This window comes from Hydra vulgaris, chromosome 11, assembly GCF_038396675.1.
Source record: "Hydra vulgaris chromosome 11, alternate assembly HydraT2T_AEP".
Taxonomy (NCBI): domain Eukaryota; kingdom Metazoa; phylum Cnidaria; class Hydrozoa; order Anthoathecata; family Hydridae; genus Hydra; species Hydra vulgaris.
The window spans coordinates 15170090-15191000 of record NC_088930.1 but is presented as its reverse complement, the minus strand read 5'-3'; the positions used below and the strand labels follow the sequence as shown (position 1 = coordinate 15191000).

The 20911-nt window shown below is 28.6% G+C and overlaps 1 protein-coding gene across 1 annotated transcript; it reads right to left on the bottom strand.

Moving 5' to 3' along the window:
• Positions 1–844: 844 nt before the first annotated feature.
• On the bottom strand, positions 845–12912 carry LOC136086872 (uncharacterized). Its single transcript, XM_065809368.1, has 7 exons — positions 12804–12912; positions 11986–12048; positions 11680–11828; positions 11375–11586; positions 8176–8296; positions 3455–5133; positions 845–1779 (listed from the first exon to the last, which is right to left on the bottom strand). The coding sequence occupies exons 1-6, from the start codon at positions 12910–12912 to the stop codon at positions 4405–4407; spliced, it is 1383 nt and encodes a 460-aa protein (XP_065665440.1). The 3' UTR covers positions 845–1779; positions 3455–4404.
• Between the last annotated feature and the right edge of the window lie 7999 nt (positions 12913–20911).

The following is a 20911-nucleotide window of genomic DNA, read 5'->3' as shown; positions in this document are numbered from 1 at the left end:
TGAGTTTGACATGCCTATGACATGTCTATGCTATTATTCTAATTCAATTACTTCTGACTTTCCTACTAGTATTTTCGGATTTTTAAAACTTACTTAAAGCGGATTTCCACTTATTAGAAATTTTCTGCGGAACGGAACGTCAAAGGGTACTAACCAATCCCGGTAACATAAAAATTGCGCCTCGTGAATTTTTTTGTTTCATTAATGGGATGATTTTCTTTTCCAATCCTTTTTTCACAGAAAATTTCCTGTGAAAATGAAAATCTGTCTTTAATATTGGTAACTTTTTGCGAATCTTGGTCCTTGCCTCTGCAAGACACATAAGCTGAAGAAGGATAAACCAGGAGGCCGCGTGAATAAAAATGAGCAATTGCTTTTACTCAGTAATTGGTCAACTTTACGTGAATAAAAACTTTAGATATTTTGCTTAAGTTTTTACTCACGTAAAGATAAACAAATACTGAGTAAATTGCTTAACTTTACGTGAATAAAAACTAGAGCAAAACTGCTAACGCTCTTATTCACGTAAAGCTGACCGATTACTGATCAAAGCAATTGCTCATTTTTATTCACCCGGCCTAGTATATCTTTTAAAAAAAATATGTACATCTAAATTGGGTAGAAAATCCAGTGTGACCTAGTCTTTGCTCACTAAAAAACGAGCAAAAATTAATTGCTTAGAAAAACTTTTCTTTTTTTTCTTTTCTTTTTTTTAATTTAATTTTTCAGTTTACATTTATTACATGTCGTATAAAATAAAACTGGCAAGATCATAGTGATCTTGTCACCAGAACCATATAAAAATTAAAATATAAATATAATTATAAAGCCGGGTGAATAAAAAAAAGCAATTGTTTTTATTCAGCATTTTTGGACTGATTGCTCAGCTTTACGTGAATAAAAGTTTAAGCAAAATATCTGATGTTTTTATCCATGTAAAGCTGACCAATTACTGAGTAAGAGCAGTTGCATTTTTTTATTTACCCGGCCGATAGTCATAAAATACTTAGTCTGGCGAGTTGAAGAACGCTATTGTTTATCTTATTGTTAGCGTTTTTTTAGAACTCAGTCTACCAATGAATGCTCACTTTTTGTAAACAAAGACGCGTTAAAAATAATATATACAAAAAAGTTATTCATTTGTCCTTGTTTTTTGCAGCTGCCTGGTGCTAATTGTTCCATTTTTGGCTAGGGTACTTCTCGAAGAAATAAAGGTATTTCACTTTTTAAAATACCATCCTCCGATAATAATTTCAACAAAGAATGGAGATCAAAAGTTTTGAATACTATAACTAAAAATAGAGTAGTTGATGAAAGCCTTTGGTCCCAAATAAAAAAAATTATAGTTTATTTGTAAAAAGAATTACGAGGCTGACATGTTAATTGTTTATCCAAATAAAACTACTTTAAAATCAGGTTCACTACCTACATTAAATCTTCCAGTTAAAACAATGCCATATTCTTCTTAATGTATATTTATTCCTAAAGCACGTGCAGCAGCTTCTTCTATATCCCTAAAGAAATAAACTTTTCCTTTTGTATCAGAAGGAAAAGTTGATTTCTTTTGAGATATTACATTCTTTTAAGGAATTGGTCAAGCGTATTAGTCTACAAAAAAATGATTGGGATGTAAACATTAGTGACACTTTTTTAAAATATAGTATGATGGATAATACTCACACTGTTCCCAAGTACGAAATTTATATTGGCGATAGCCTCCCGTTTAATATTCGTGCATTTTTATCGGCTCTGCCAGTTAATCATGAAATGTACTTGCATCTAAAAAAATCAATGTTTAGTAAAATTGTTTATAATCTTATTTCAATTTTGCTATCATATATAGTATGTCCAGGTATCCCAGATAAATTAATTAGTTCTCATGGCTACCTTCTTCATTTTATACCTAAAAATATTATAATCAAAAGGTATAAAAATGTATTATATACCTTTTTTAGAAACATTTATTTCGTCATTTATAAACATTTTACAACAATCTTGTTGTACAATTTTTCATCAATAAAATTTAAATAAAAAAAAAATAAAAATTAATAACGATAAGAGCAAGTAGAAGACAGAAGTCTTGTCACCAAGCCCCTATAGTAAGCGTAAAATATTTTTTACAAAGTTTTCATTATATAAATTTACAAATACTCGTTATATAAAACAAGTTAAAACATAATTACAACAAGCATACAACAAATTGCAAAAATTAAATAAATTCATACAGTAAGAAATATTACAAGATTTTTTTTATTTTACAATTGTATCTTTTGTGAAAACATATAATAACTAATAAATGATAGGACATATACTATAATTTATAGTCTTTAAATATTATTGATTAGTTATTGTAGAATCTTTTAAAAAAATTTCAGCGGATAAAGCTTGACATTTTGGCTAAAAAACATTAACTATTACCTAATATAATTATCCTAAAATATTTTTACAGCTGGATCTTTAAAGTGTCCTTTTTTGGAGTCCTACAGTTTTTAAATGATTTTTTTAATTTATAAAGCGTAAAAAAAATATTTAAAAACATATAACGACCATGTAATTATTTTAGAAAAGCTAGCAATTTTCTTTTTTAGTGTTTTTTTGTGTTGTTTTTTTGTCTTTGATATCTTTGATATCTGAATATTTTCAAGGAATAAGTCTTATCTAACTGACGCAAAAAAAATGTATTATGACTTTTATATAAGAATCCTGAAATATTTATTAGTTGCATGTATTAAAGTGTCTTTTCGGTGTCCTAGGGTTATAGTGCAATCAGGGTAAAAACATGGGGGTATTTTTAATGGATAAAGCTTGAAATGTTATCCTAAAAACATGAACTTTGATCATGTATACCTTTCTGAAAAAAAGTTCTTATTGACTTTTTTAGGGTGTTTTACATTGTGTTATTTTGGTGTCCTATAGTTATGGTACGCCCTCAGGAGTATTTTTTAATGATTAAGCTTCAAAAATTAAGATAAAAACATATATCATGAGGATGTTTTATTTTCCCATGCTGCATCAAGAGATTTTTCCTAAGTATAGTCAAATGTCCACAAAAAGTGAAAAATAAACCACTGCGAGGTGTAGGGGAGAGTTGCCTTAATTGGAACACTTTAGGAAAAAATATTTATTAACCAAAGATGGCTTAACTATGAAAACATTTATGAATTAAATAATATAGATATACAACCCTACTATGCTTTTATTAATGATTCGACTCTATTGATCGCACCCTTATTGGATATAAACTTTGATTTTTTAAGGCATCATTTTGTTCCAATAAAGGCAACTGGTCTCCTTGAATGGAACACATATATTCTTTAATTAGAACAGTTCTAATATTTGAATAAATTACAGCTATAAAACTTATGGCTCAAAGGAAAAATTAATTGATTAGCTTTTTAATAAAAGATATTTAAAAGATATAATAACAAATAAAAATTACAACAAATATTTAAACCTTTTTTTGCAATTCATAAGTCTTTTTTTCTTGCAGCTTCTGCACTTGGGATGGTAGTGGTGATATGTGGTGTGCTGTGGTGGCGATGGTGATTTTATTTGATGTGCTCAATTTCATTTGGTCCATGGTGATTGAGTCAAGTGCTACTTTGCTTTCCTGTGGTTTTTGCAATAGCTTGGCAGTTATTGGATTTAGTGTGAGCTTTTTTTTTGTAGATTTTTAAATTTGTTTGGAAGCTATTTGATTTAGTGTGTGCTTTTGATTTCTTGGTGTAATTTCTAGAGCATGTCTATATGGGGAGCTTGTAAGATCAGCCGCCTGAGTTGTTCGTGATCTTCTTTTTTTGTTTTTTACTTCAAGTGAAACCACTGGCAAAAGAGACAAAGTTGAAACTGAAACATGACATTTTAATTTTTTTTTCACTTGATTTATCTGTAGATAGTTTTGTCATCCCATCTATACTTTCAGATGACTGAAGATTGTTTGAAGGACCAACATCAGTAAATGAAGAGGCTGTAAAATCAGAATCAGTGAATACATTTATGTCCAAAGGCCACAACCCACTAGCCTGAAATCCTTTCATAGCAATTCTCAATGATGCTGCCTGACTATATGCGTCACCAAATAATTCTGCAACTTGCCAAGTTGTTACTGGTTGTGATATATGTGATCGCATCCATTTTCGCATAGCTTCATCATAGTATGTACCAAGTGGTCCAAAGAACGCAACGTCTAATGGTTGCAGTCTGTGTGTAGTATGGGGAGGTAGTGATACCATACGCACTCCAGCATTTCGTGCTAGATAAATCGCTGCCAAATTTTTTGAATGTGTAACATGACCATCAAGTATCAACAAAACTTTGGATTGTTTTAAAGGTTTAACAATTTTAATGAAATGATTGAGCCAATCTAAAAAACCTTCATTCGACATCCATCCTTTCTCTTGAGTACTAAATACAGTTCCTGGAGGTGCACCATTTGTTATTTCTGGCTTCGTTCTTTTGCGTTAATATATTAACATTGGTGGAACATAAAAATCCTGCTGCAGATACACAAACTACAGCTGTTACTGAATTTCCTCGTTCACTACTAGTCATAATTCCAACTCGTTTTTTGCCCCTTGCACTAATAATTTTTATCTGACCATCTTGTACTGTTGATAAACTAGTTTCATCCATATTATAAAGTCTGTCTGGAGTTAACTTTTCTTCCATGTATAACTTTGAAAGTAAATTAAAGAAAGATTGCACTCGCTCTTTATTAAAACCTTGTGCACGTGCAATTGATGTTGATTCAGGCCCACGAAGCGACAGTTGTGGGTGCCTTTGCATAAATGCATAATACCACTTTTTTCTTGCCATTCGTGTTTGTTTGTTAAAATTTTGTGTGATGTTGTTAGCTTCCGCAATATCAAATGCTAGACGACGAAGATCATCAATCCTTAATCCAAAGTACATTGATTCTAATAATAAACAGTGATCAGCTAGTTCTGTTTCAATTTCATTAGGTAAGGTGGTAAGTCGACCATGAAATTTCACATTTGCAACAGCAACTTTGTTTTTTTCATTTATATGCCTTGACAAAGTTGCTTTTGGAATACAAAATTCATAAGCGGCTTCATTTAAGCTGATTTCTCCTTGTTTTATTGCTTCAACAGCCTTTTTCAAGTTTTCTACTTTCTATTTTCCATATTTTCGTCGTGTTTGCATCTAAAATAAAAGCAAATTACTATAAAGATACATAAGGAGAGTTTTATAATCTTATTACAGGCTTATTTTTTCATATATTTATTTGTTATTCATATATGATTAAGTTAATTATATACTCATTATATAATCATTATCTTCATCATTTTTGTTTAGTTAATCATTAACTATATAAATCAAAATCTATATAAACTATATAAAGTTTGCAACTTTATATATTAACTTCTATATACAGTAAAAAACTTATGCTGGGTATATACTTTATGTTGTCTTACAAGTTTATCCGTTAAATAGAAATGTATAACTTTTGTAAAACTTTTAGATTTTATTTTTTACTAAAAGATAAAATGATTTGTTAATTAAAGTATACGATGTTTACAATCAACTTTATATCCTTAGACTATGACTAGACTTTAGACTATGAAAAAATTTAGTGAAAAATCATTTCATACTTTAAAGCAAGACTAAATACCAATTCCAAAAAAGCAACAAATGTCTAACAATAATACTATGTCTATAAAAGAAATTCGCTTTAAAAAATATTATACAGTCGGACTAATGAAATTTTCTGATAATTCGGACGTCAAGTAGCGTGTTATGAGATGACATCGTTTCAATTGCTACAGTTAGACAAAACTTTATCTACAGATTATATAATTAATTTACCAACCTTCAAAGTTCTTTTCCATGCTACCTGTACAAGTAACAACATAATGCACTGTGTGCAACATTTCGTGCTCTGCAATTTTTGCACAAACATTTGCGTGGCAAAACTTGACAACAAGTACTGTAGATTCAACTGACAACATTAGTTCTTAAAATAGTAAATTATTTTTAAGATCATAAAAGCAGTGTTCTTTTAGTAAATGATTAGGAATCACATAAAATAATAAAGAATCTTACCCACTGAATGTACTAAATCAAGAGAGCAACTATCTTCGTTCATTTAACAATCAAAAATTAATGCACAAATTTCAAAAATAAACTAAATAAATAAAATAAAGTTAACTGCTTAAGAAATAAACATTAAAAAAGTAATATCATGAATAGATGAATAAGACATTTTTAAATAAGTGTACTTTTGAACGACACTTAGCGCACGAGGTGAATTTTAAATTTTGATATCGTTTTTAAATACCTGAAAATTACGCATGCGTTAACATTATCACAAATTATCACGTTAACAAATCACATATACCTCTTCAAATTTTGAATTTCCACCTTGTACAAAATTCGACGAGGTAATAATATCAGATGAAAATATAAAAACGGTTATTTCTCGCCTTAAATTAAACAAATCCAAAGACGCTTTTGGAATCTCAGCTGAACATTTAAAGAATGCGAGCTGTGAAGCACTAACAGAATGGCTCAGAAAATTCTTTAATTTTTCTATTAATCATGGGCAGACCCCAAAATCGATGTCTACATCACTTATAATACCACTCGCTAAATCATATAAAAAATCGCTAACTGATCCAAATAATTACCGCGGCATTAGCATCATTCCAATCTTTACGAAACTAATGGAATATCTTATCCTACTAATCTGTCCAGAAATAAAAGAAACTCATCCTCTTCAATTCGGTTTCACTAAAAATAGCTCAACCCTACACGCCGAATTTGTTATTAGTGAAACGATTAAACACTACAACAACAACAACTCACCCGTCTATCTCTGTTCCCTCGATGCTGAAAAAGCGTTTGACAGCTGTAACTGGGACATTCTGTTTGAGCGACTCTACAATGATAAAAAACTCCCTCTATATATTGTTAATACCGTATCATCATTATACTATGAAAGTAGTGCTTCTGTTTCTTATCTAGGTTGCAAATCATATCCATTCTATCTAACGCAAGGAGTGAGACAGGGATCTATTCTCTCGCCTTATTTGTATAACATTTACACCGAAAACCTACTAGATACCTTACAAAATGAAAGCACCGTAGGTACATCAATCAATGGAAACTATACGGGTGTTGTAGCATATGCTGATGACATTATACTCCTTAGCTCCACCCTTTCTGGCCTACAAAAGCTTCTTAATACCTGTAATATGTACACACACAAAAACTGTATAAAATTGAATGCTGACAAAACCGAGTTCTTGCTCACCGGAAAAAAGCAAATTAAAAACTGCACAATAACTCTCAACAACAAAAAAATAAAACTTCATGATAAACTTAATCACCTAGGTTTTACATGGGATACAAAAAGTTCACCTTTTGCCTCACTTAATAGTTTAAACATTGATCACCGAATATCTAATTTCCGGGCAGTAATCCAAACTTTAATTCAATCAGGAATTCGTTTTGCTCACCCAAACTCCATTGTCCAGCTATATAAAACTTTGGCTGTCCCAACACTGACATATGGTCTTGAGCTTTGTGAACATAAAAAGGTATTAATGCAAAAGCTTAATATAGTTGGAAGAAACGCACTCAAGTCACTCCTCAACGTTTCAAAACATAGCAAAAATTATATTCATCCCTTATTCTTTATTGAAGATATATCAATAACTATACAACAAAACAAGCTCAACTTATTTATTCGCCTGATGAACAATAAAATTACATTTGATATTATTAAGTCGCAGCCGGAAAACAAAACAGCCCCACAACCTTTTTTAGATAGTATCAAGGGTTTGTGTAATAAACATGAACTAAATCTGGAGAAAATAATTCAAAGTAAAAAAAAAATAAAAATTATTGGCTTAAAAAATTTAGTTCCTGAAACGGATCTTCAAACTCTAAAATGTGCAGTTGAATGCTGGAACTCAAAAGAACAAAGAACAATCTTCAAGGATATTCTTGAAAAAAATATTCCTAGATGATAATAATAAAATAATAATAATTCAAGGATTTTTATAATTATCATGTATAAAACTCTAATTTACCTTGTATACTTGTATAGTGGGTGTTTAATAAATATATAAATATAAAAAAAAAAATTATTCTAGGTCTGCGATTTTAGTAAAATCGGAAATGTCCTTTTGAACGACATTATTTAGCACTAACCATTACGGCAACTGTTGAAGTTCCATTCTGGGCAACATAGGACCATGGTGTTGTAGCAAAATATTTACATACAAGTAACAACTTACGATATAAGCTCTTAATATCACATAGACTTGAAACCCTTAAAATTTAAAATTTAAAAAAAATTATCATCAATCTCAATAGCGTTAAGCTTCTGTAATCCTTTAAATGCAACGATAAAATTAGATCGCAAAATTTTTTTTCTTTAAAAAAAAGTAATTTTATTCACATACGTGCAGTTTTTACGTTTAAATACTAGAAGTTTCAAAAAATAAAGAAAATTATTTTCTTTACAAGAAAAAATATTCATGAAAGTAGAATAAGTTCCAGTTTCTAAATAAAGCTAAGTGTTCCAATTAAGGAGCTGTTCCAATTTCGGCAACTCTCCCCTATATGTATATAGTAGTTCTATTGGTTAAAGGTTAAGCTATTATATTGGTTTTAGACTAAATTTTTCTATTGGTTTAATATAGAGTTAAGGTTAGCAATTTAATCCAAAAAATTAAAAAAACATATCTAAAGCTAGGCTGTTTAACAAGCTATGCAAATTTCAGTGTGTGTAGATTTATGAAATAGAATACAAATTGAATGAAAATAGAACATTTATGATAATTTGATAGGACATTAGTAATTTTTTTTTTTTTTTTAGGTATTGGCAGGCTGTACTTGATGAATTAACTTCCTGCACCGAAATTAAATGAACCTTCAACCACAAGCCAATTTAAAATAATTTTTATTGCAGCATTTTCGAAGAAGAATTTTCTTTTTATTTTATTTACTAGTTAGATTACTTTGTTAGTTAGATTACATTGTTTCATAATTTCTTTAAATTATTTTCCGAGATTGGTGTTTTACAAAATTTAAAGTTTAAAAAATTATTTTACATATAGATTTTTAGTTTTTCGTAATTAATTTCTATTAAGGAGTATAATTATGATTGGAGTGTCCAATTTCTGTAACACTTTTTCTGCAAATGTCAATTTGATGTTATGTTATCTGGTGAGAATAATATCTTAAGATATAATTAAAAAATGGTAGGATAAGGTATATAGACCAATGATCCATACGCTTTGTTTTCCTATAAATCAAATTCAAATTTAGCGCAAAATGTCTGTACCGAAGGAAACCACTCGCAAAAAACTTTTGATATTGATTAGTCTATTAAAGTTTCATTTTTATTTTAACATAGTTTTCACTTACTATGACTGTATGTATGAAAACACGCGCAAACTGGCAATCGGGAGATAATTTGAACAAAAAATTTAACGCCGTGGACGTCAACATTTAAATCCTATTTCGCATTTTCTCATGTTCTTTTTAATATTATATTTTTTAACAGTTTGTTTTTAGTATAACGATTTCCTTTGTAACGATTTTTTATTTATTATACCTGATGACGCTGATCAAAATAAAATAATAGCGAAATATATTAAAATACAAAAATAAAAACAAATATATATTTTTTCAAAAAAGTTTATCGCAGCCTTGCTTATCCTTATAGCTTTGTTTATCGCAGCCTTACTTATCCTTATAGCCTTGTTTATCGCAGCCTTGCTTATCCCTATAGCCTTGTTTATCGCAGCCAGCCAGGGGCAAGAAGAAGACATAATTGGTCTTATCACCAAGCCTAAGGGGCTTGGTGATAAGACCAATTATGTCTTCTTCTTGCCCCTGCTATTTGTATTTATATTATGCTTTACGACTTTAATAAATTTATATGGCAAAAAAAAAAAAAAAAAAAAAAAAAAAAAAAAGCCTTATTTATTGAATTTTAGATACATTCTATCGTTTAGCAAGAAAATGACTTTTAAAGATATATATATATATATATATATATATATATATATATATATATATATATATGTATATATATATATATATATATATATATATATATATATATATATATGTCGTACATCGCATTAGCAATAAATTTGTAAAAATTTTAATAAAAATCACAATATTTTTTATTCTTGACATGTTTCGTAGTCTTACTACATTTTCAAAAGATTTAATTTACAATTAAAACTCTGGTAAATAAATTTAAAAACAATACAGAGAAAAATTAACGGATAAATAAAGTTGTTACAAACCAATTAAAAATTATATTACAAATTATGACCAAATAAACTTCCTAATATTAAAATATTAGTAATAATAATAATATAGTAAGTTAGATAGATAAATTTATAATATAATTTATAATATTATTAACCTGATTGCGTCTATAGATATATTCCAATTAAAAAATGTGCTTTTGTATATCAAACATACTCTCATGTTAATAAAGACACATAGAAAAAATTTTTTTGTGATTTTTATTAGCCCACAACACAACAATTATTTTTATACTAACTTGCATGCATATCAGTTGACAATACATAGAAAAAAATTAAGATAAAGAGAAAAAAATTGATGCGTCTAAACGAATATGCCTAAGTGTATATATATATATATATATATATATATATATATATATATATATATATATATATATATATATATATATATATATATATATATATATATATATATATATATATATATAAATAATGCTAATAGTGACGAAGTAATTCAAAGCACTGAGAAAGTTTACAATCAGTTTAAGATGATAATTACAAAAAGTTCATATTTGAGTTTTTTTTTTGAATGTTTCTAAAGTAGTTAATTTAAGCGTTTTTATAGACAAGGCATTGCAAATTCGAGGTGCAGAAGTTTCATGGAAAATGGTTTTGATCCTATGGAAGTTTGACTGTTGAAGTGTAAGTTGGCACATGTCTTACGATCTTGTGTTTTGATTTAGATTTAGAATTAGATTGAAGTAAATAATTTAAAAGAGAAATAAAAATAGAAAAGATGCTGTACGCACTTGAGGTGTGTTGAGTCTTAATTACGTAGAATTAAGACTATGACAGCCAATTACAAAATATAGTGATCAGAAACCAAATGTTTATCAATGTTGTTTTTAAAAAGATTTAAGTTATCTTTATCTATTATCCATTGAGGAAGAGAATTCCAATTCTTTAAAACTCTGTTTGTGAAGAAATGGTGACGAATTCTCGAATTGGTAAATTGTCTGCGTATTCTTCAATTGTTACTTCTACTTGATCGTTCCAGCTAAAAATTTAATGGAGGGTGGTAAAAATTAACAATATCTTTTCCTTTTGAGATCTTATACATTTGAATCAGATCAACTCTTCTTCTTCTATCATGCAAAGTTGGCAGTTCAAGTATCTTTATTCTTTCTTCATATAATTTCCCCCTTAAAGATTTGATTCTAGTAGCCCTGTGTTGCACGAGTTCAAGATTGTCAATGTCCTTCTTCCAAAATGGACTCCAAACTGCTGCTCCATATTCCAAATGAAGATGTACTAACGATTTGTATAGTAACTTTAATGAAAATTCATCTAAATACTCAAAAGAGTTTTTGATCATGCCTAATTTTCTGTTTGCTTTGCTTATAGTTGAATTAAGTCAAAGTACTGAACCTTCACTAGTAACTATCTTCCAACTTGAAATATATTCTCCTATCAACACCCTCTGAGTTCGATATGACAAAAATGATTTACACCAATTTAACAAATAAGGCCCAAATCCTAGACTAAATTTTTCCAGTAATTTCCTTTTAGAGACTGAATCAAACACTTTTTTGAAGGTTTATGAAATATTAATGCTAAACAACTCGACAAAGATTCTGAACATTCCCTTAAAACGTTTGGATGAACATTATCTGGACCTACTGATTTGTAAATGTTTAAGTTACTCAAATTTTCTGAATAATAGGAATACCAAAATTTGGATCAGGACATTTATTTAAAAGATTGTTGCCTAAAACTTCATCTGATGAATCATCTTTTATAAAAACAGATGCAAAAAAATCATTAAGAGTGTTTACTATCTCTTGATTATCAGTAGTTATAATACCATTATGTAGCTTTATTTTATTTTTTTTTTTATTTTTTTTTTTTTAGGTGCCCCAAGAAGTCCAAACGGTCTTGTCACAGAGCACCGCGGAAATGCATTTAACCGGGAAGTTACGCCTCCTTCCTTACCGTGACGCGAAAGTATGTCCATTTAAATAGATAATGTTTTAGCAATAATGAAAACAAAAAATAGTGCAAGAAAACATTGTCAATTTTAAATCACATCAAAAACTTATAAAACAATAGTATCTTTAAAAATTGTTTAAGTAATTGTAAAACATCTGAAGGAAATGTTTTATGATCTGTTATATGTGATATTGATTTACAGAGTGATGAAATAACAGAATTACTAGAACCTAGGAGTGTATTGATCAGATCAATATTTGTTGCCCTTCTGGATGTTTTTTGGCTGAAATTTTCACACAAGATTTTAAGTCTTTATTCCTAGCCTCTTGAGCTTCCTCTGACATAAGTCCAATGGGTAATGTAAGGATTTTATTTTTCCATGTCCATGTATGTGCAATTTTTGCACAAATTGAGCCAAGTAATACTATGGATACAGGGACAAATATAGTCTAACAGTGTCAAAACAATAATCCTTGAATTTTAAGCAGTCTATTTTATATCCTTAGTATAGTGCTACCAAGATAATGTAAAATCTGAATCTAAGGCTTTAATCAATACCCAGAATTTCAACTGTTTGTTCATATATTGCAAAAGCACGCCTTGAAGTATTGCCATTGTTGTTTGTTCCAGAACCATCTTTTTTAGGGAAATCAGCAACAAGTCCCATTTTGTTCATAAAATCAGTTTCAATCTTTTGTTAAGCTACAGATGTCTTTTCTTTGGGTTCCTGAACTGCACAGTTTCTTTGCAAAGTATGAATCATTAAATCTTTTAAAGGAACTGAAGCTGAGTCTCCATAGTCCTCCACTGTTATATTTGCAGGATAAAATTTTAATTTTGCACCCTGACATCATTGTAAGCGGGGTAGATGTTATATTTTTTCTCCAAGTCTCTAATTCTAATCAATAGATAGAAAACTTTTGTCAGACTGGCATCAATTATTAAAGTCAGTGCTTCGTCTACTGAATATTTAGTTGCTTTATTTGTATTTGAAATATTTAAAACGTTCTTGGCAGCATTAACAATCGATTTATCTCTTAATTTTTTTACTAGCAGCAAAAAATAATTTATTGGATGAATGAGATTCAAGTAAGCCATATACACGCTTTTTTTAGTTTTATTATCATCAGATGTAACTGGTTTTAGACCACGTCTACTTGCAGTTGGTTCACTTAAGCCAGTTCACAAACTTCTTTTCAAAATTTTGACAGAAAAGTTTGCACATTTCCACTTTTTTTTATACAAGTAAACAAGTCGTTGAACAATATGCGTATAACCAACGTTTTTAAATTCAGCAGTTTTTGGCTTAATAAATTTTGATATATCTTTAGTAATACTTTGTTTTGAAATACTAAGATTTTGGAGAAAATCATGAATGTCTAAGTTTAATAAAACCATTTCCAAATGATTCTTAAAACAAATGTTTTGTATTTAAAAGTTTAATATTATAATATAAATGTTGCGTGGACTACTAATTCTTGTTATTAATTAAGTTACTACAAATGTTAGTAATTAAAATTAATAGTAGTTAAATTACTGTTAGCGCAAGTAATTAAATTACTAGCAACTACCAAAAATAAGTTGTTCCTATGCTATGCAAAGTAAGGTATCCATAGCAACCAAAAAAATTAACCTCATAAGAATTGTAAATCTCATTTTAATACATACACCCAATATTGTGTACTTTGCGCAAATAAAATACTGTTAAAGCAACGTTAATGTAAAAATATTTTGTTGTTGCTATGCAAAATTAAGTACCTGAACGGGGATTTAAGGGGACGAGCAATAAATGGAAACTCGATTGAAGCATCATATAGCTCAAATAAATAGGCAGCACATGACAAATTGGGGCAAATTATAGTGCGGCAAAAAATAAATTTCTAAGAGATTTTTTTTTTATCTGCGATTTTCAAAGCCTAACTTTGATAACTGAAATAACATGCTACGACCAAATTATTTTACACAATGGTTTTACTTATCTCTAAATATTCGAAAATGACATCTACTAATTTTTTGTTTTAAAAACGTAGATGTAATTGAAATATCCTATATTCTATATCCGAAATTACCTATTTATATATATCTTTTTTAAATATTTAAATATTCAAATGCTCAGAGTCCTGGTTACGAAGGGTTAAATTTAATATAAATAAATTGTCAATAAACTTCTCTTAATATATATAGATACTAAAATTAAATAAGTTTTCAAGATTAGATAACTAAATTTTTTCCTATTTTGTCCGCCTACTGTCCCACTGTACATTGTCTAAATTGAAATTAAATCTTTTTGGGGTTACATATGTTATACATAATAAACAAATATAGTAAATAAAAAAAGCATTCAAGATTTCATTCACTCATTTACTTTATAGAAGCAGTTTTTTCGAAATTGGAGAATTTTATTTTATTTCAAATATATGTATGTTTTCTGCGTTTACAGCTACGTCTTTTTGTTCCAGATATTAAGAACTTGTGAAGAATAACAATATTTGGGAATATCGATGTGACATTGTTGCTTGCGAATCTTATAAGTATGATGACAGGTATATTTATTATTGTTAACCTCATAAAAACGAACTTTTATCTATACAAACCAAATTATGCATCATTTTGAAACATATAACTAAATCATGTTTTACATGTCTGAGCTTAAGAGAATCTAAATCAAGCACCTGCAACTAAGAACAACTAAGACTAGGAAACTTTTTGGTGCATCTTTTTGGAATATTTTCATTGTGTAGTGTGGCAACCAAACTGGAGAACAATATTCAATAACTGGTCTTATATAAGAGCAATTTGTTTGATAAGAACATTAAAAAATCAGCAAAACAGAAATAGTTATACTAAAAACCTGTATTTTATAAAAAATTTAATCAACGAAACCTAATAGACCATTAGATAACCATTCCAGACTTTAAATAGACATTTGGAGGGAGTGATTTTTCATTTATCACTTTACTCCACCTTAAAAGACAATACCATATTGTACTGAGTTTGTTAAAAACATATGACACAGATTAGTATAACAAAATAACATAATATTGATCGCCTAATTTTTACCGACAAAGTAATAAATTAAAAAATGAGTTCATCATATTATATGCCGACCCTTTACCCTAACACAAATTCATAATGTTTATAATGCTATGAATTCAAGATAGCACAGAATGTTTTTTTGTCGGATTTTAGTCAATAAGTCAAAAAGCCACCGTATATTTTATACTAGTGTTTTGAAATTCTCTCGCGAAATGTTGTTTCATACAACTTCAAAACGCTAGTATAAAATATACGGTGGCTTTTTGACTTAATGACTAAAATCTGACAAAAATCTTTCTGCGCTATCTTGAATTCATAGCATTATAAACATTATGAGTTCGTGTTAGGGTAAAGGTTCAGCATATAATATGATGAATTCATAACATAGCTCATTTTTTGATTTATAACTTTATCGGTAAAGATTAAGCGATCGATATTATGTTATTTTGTTATACTAATCTGTGTCATATGTTTTTAACAAACTTAGTACAATATTGCATTTTTTTAAAAATCGGAATCAAAAAGAAGAGAAAAAATACTCTCTGAATAATATAAACTTTTTGTAAATAAAGCAGATTTGAAAGAGCTCAAGATAAATCTTTTGTCGTTGTATCGCTCAAGACAATACACAAATTTTGTTTTTTGCAAACTTGTTGCATTTTAGCTTTTTTTAATGTATTTTGGTATTTTAAAATGATTTTTTTTTTCACAATGATAATGCACAATAATTTAAAATATTTTATAAAAGAAAAAATTTTGAAAAAAATTAATATTTAGCTGAGATACAAGACTTTAGGCATAATTGTACCGTTATGCCCCACTGTTCCTATATGCCCTGCTCTATCATATCTCGATTTAAAAAAAAGGACATGCAAAAATGAATAATTTATAATTTTTCCTTACAATATCTAAGTAAGATAAACATAAAGTTAAATAATTGAGTTGATGCTGTACTTTTATTTACCTAAAAATCTAATTATTTCAAACAAAAATTTTTCTGTTTTTACGACTTCAGTTTTTTTTTTAAATTTAAGGTAGAGCTTATCAATTATATTTTTTAAAAGCTTTTTTTCTTTTTTTGATTGCAAAGACTAGTTACATATTTAAAAAGGAAATCGATCGCTAAAGTTTTTAGTTTTTACGGAAAATTGCTACGCTATTTTTTTAAAAAGCTAATTTAATGCTAAAATAATAATAAGCTATGCCTAAATTACCGTGAAATATGAACAATAAAAGAGCACGTCACCCACAAATAAATAGAAGAAACACAAAATTTACGGATATTAGCCTTAAACTACCCGAGAATCCTTGTACTCTATTAAAAAACAGTTTATTCAACTTCATAATACAGTTACAGATAAAGAAAATTTTTCTTGTTTCTATAATTTTTTTTTGAAACATTTTAAATCAAAAGAATTTGTGACCCTATCAATTCAAAGGGGTTACGAATTTTATGTGGTCATAACTTTTAAACGCAAAGAAATTTTTCTATGAAATTTAAATTTAGTTTAGAATAGGAAAAAAAAAAAATTAACAATTTGTTTCTCAAACGATTAAGGAAAACATTTTAAAAATTTTTGTTTCGAGGCTCCAATCAACGTAACTATTGCAAAGCATCTTTATTTGACATAAGTATAAACATATAAATTGTCTGTAATCGTAAACATAAAAAAAATGTCCAAAGTGTCATGTTCAAATTGAGTTGCTTTTTTGTGTGAAATTAAAAGAATATTGTTAATTAATGTCTTTTAGTAACATTTTTGAACATAGATAAAAATTTTAATAAACAGTTAAACAAGAATTGTAAAAAGAGTTTGCTTCTTTAGCTTTCAACAACTTTTATCTTATCCATATTTAGCTAGTGTATCCAACGCAGTTTCCCCCACCAGCAATGCAGCATTCTTTGCTCATACAGTTCGGTATACATTTACTTAGATGTTCTTTAGGGCAAACAACGGTATGTCCGATGCAATGATGTAAACCTTTGTAAGAACATTTGCACGTTTGACCACTGGTTGATGATCCTTTGCTAATAACGCAGCCTTTTGATTTATACTTGCAATCGCAAGCTGTCGAAACACTTACAATACAAACAATGACAAAGCTAAATACCAGCAAATCTAAAAAATAAACTCAAAATTAAGTTCAAAAAAATATTTTATGTTCCAATGACGCTATATCTCAACAAGATCGCAAATTTTTATTTTTTTTTGAAAACGAATTAATTTAAAATAAGAATATTGTTTAAAAACATGCGAAAAAGTCAAACATTAATTATTTCAGTTTTCTCAGAATAAATGAAATGATTTTTGAATATCAAAAAACAAATCAGCTTTATTTAACCTTACAAAAAATTATTAAAATCTAAGAAGATTAACGACGCAAAAACTATTTCTAGACAAACAAATAAATTTAAAAGAATAATATAAAAAGTCAAATGAAATTATATGTTCCATACAAAAAACACAAGTTCTGTAGCTAACTATCACATGGCCTACTTAAATACACGGCCTTCTATTCTGCTTAAATCGAAAAAAAATAGAAGGCCAGTTGAAAAAACGAATATTCCATTATATGGACTAACTTTCTCAAAATATTTTAAATATTGCGCTATCAATGTTAAGTAAGTATATCTGGAACAGGATAAAAATTTTCGCGTTAGATTAATTGACATCTCTACTAAACTTCAACAGCTTAGTATTGTTATTTGTGGCTACTTTTTAATTGTTAATAATAATAATGGTTAATAAATGCTGTGTTGTTGGTTGTACCTCCAATTATAATGGTGTGAAGTAATACCAGTCTTTGGTTTTCCAAAAGATGATGACTTGAGAAAGTTATGGGTTAGATTTGTAAATAGAAATTGTTGGACTGTTACTAAATCATCTGTGATCTGCTTTAAACATTTTGATGAAAGTTTAGTATACAAAGGAGCATCAGAAAAACGATTTCGTTTGTTGTATAATTTGAAGCCTGTTCCTACAATATACCCGACCAGCATTGCAACAGCTTCACTTCCAGCTATGTTTATACCAAGAAAATCACCAACTAAAAGAATTTTTCAAGAAGATGAATATCAGAAGTTTTTATCAAATGATTTTATTGAAGATCTTAATTCTCTTACAGTTGCTGATTCACCAACAGGATATTCATTTTCCAAATTCGATGATTGTGTCGTGTTCCATAAAATTATTCAAAATGAACTACACATACCTGAAGTTGCTGAATGTATTCGTATTGACAAAAATCTTCATGTCAAACTTTTTTACAAAAATCTTCCAGTTTCTTAGCCACCTTGGCTCAGAGTAACCCGTCAATGTATGTTAAAAAGAAAGAGTATGCTGGAAAACTTTGATTCACATTTTAGCATCGAAGAAGAAAAGTTGTCTTCCATTCTTGAAGAACATAAAAGTCACCAAATAAAAAAAAATCAAATTTATTCTTCAAATATGCTTCAATTTGCCTTGATGTTGCGTTACACATCATTGCAAACTTATCATTTACTGCTGAAGGAATTCCCTCTTACATCTATATCACTGTTAGGCAACCTTAAAGCAGGTGAAATTGATTCTATTAAAGTTTTGAAATTGTTACATGAAAATGGAAGCTTATCAAATGATCTTATAATATTTTTTGATGAAATGTATTTTACAAAAATGTGCAGAATATTCTGGTGGAGATGTAATTGGGATTAGTGAAGAAATTGAATGCTATAGAAGCATTGTTTCTTTCATGGTAGTTGGTTTAAAAGGAATTACCTCTTGTGTCATCAAAGCAATTCCAATTATAAAATTAAACAGTGATTGGTTGAAAACTGAAATTCTCAGCTTGATTCAATCTTTAATAAAATATAGTTTTAATGTTCAAGGTGTTGTTTGTGACAATCATGCTTCAAATGTTTCCTCTTTTACAAAATTGCTTGATGCATATGGTAAAAAACCAGATGATTTGTTTATTAATGTACAATCACAAAAAATTTACCTATTCTTTGACACAGTGCATCTGATTAAAAACATTTGAAACAACTTACTAAATAAAAAAAGGTTTATTTTTCCAGAATTTCATTTTTAAGCTTTTAAAGATGAAATTCACGTTCAACCAGGAGAAATATCGTGGAAAATATTTCATGATTTATTAGAAAATGACAGCCTGTTGGATGCAAGTTTAAAAAAAGCACCAAAAATAAATAGCAAAGTTTTCCATCCTGGAAACTACAAGCAAAATGTCACTGTTGCTTTAGGTATCTTCCATGAAACTACAGCAGCAGCAATAAAATCATATTTTCCCAACCATTTAGATATTGCATCTTTCCTAACTCTTTTTAATAAATGGTGGACAATTACAAGTTCGAAAAATCAGTTTTCTAATAACTGTCTTGGAAATGCTGCTATTATTAATGATAAAAAACCTGAGTTTTTTCGAGCTTTCGCTGAATGGTTAAATAAATGGAAAAACACCAAAATCCCAAATTTTGAGAAATATACATTATCTCCTCAAACATCATCAGCACTACAAAGAACTTTATTATGTCAAGCTTCTTTAATAGAAGATCTATTGGAAGATAATTATAAATTTATATTGACTGCTCGTTTTCAAAGTGATCCGTTAGAAAGAAGATTTGGACAGTACCGCCAAATGAGTGGTGGCAGGTTTTTTGTCAGTTTGAAAGATGTTATCTATAGTGAGAAGATAATCCAAATAAAAAGTCTAATAAAGGAAGGAATTAAAATATTTGAAAATGATATTAATGATGTTCAAGATACACAACATGCTAGATCCTTGATGGATCAGATGAAAGAAAGAGATCATGATTGTGTGATTTTATCAGATGATTTGCGTGAAGTTGCTACTTATATTGCTGGTTTTATTGCCAAAAAACTGATTAAGAAGTTTAAAATACGTTGCAAGTTCCTTTGTAGTCAACATTGTCAACAGGAGTCGAATGACTATAGTTATTTAAATAAATTGTCCAGAGGTGGGCTAACAACTCCATCACTGATTCCATTGTTTCATTGTTGCCTTTAAAAAAAGACAACAATGAAAAAAATAAGAATCTTTTGTTTCACATTTTTAAACAGTTTGTGTAAAATTTTTTAAAATACTTTCAAAGCTTACTTTCGAGAATTTGTGTATTCTTATTTCTTGTACAGTCCTTGAATATCTTAAAAATTCTACTGACAAATATAACCCATGTCTTTCTATAATCATTTAAGTAATATATAATTATAAAGGTTAATAAATGTTGTGTTTTTTACAATAAAAGCATTTATTAATCATGATTACTATTTATTACTGAAAAGAAACCTAAAAAAAAGCCTAAAATTTTACAAAGTTTAGTTAAGTATAGTATATACTTCGATTAAGTTAACTCAAAATTTTTTATCCTGTGCCAGATTTACTTACTTGAAATTTATAGCTCAATAATTAAAATATTTTGAGAAAGATCGTCCATCCGACAAAATAAGCGTTTTTTTAACTGGCCTTCTATTTTTTTCCGGTTAAAGCAGAATAGAAGGCCGTGTATTTAAGTAGGCCATGACTATCAACCTCGCTTCACTTTAGTTAACTAATTCTATTGTTGCTAAGTAACTTCAAAATCTTACATTAACTTTCATATCAAAAAAAAATTC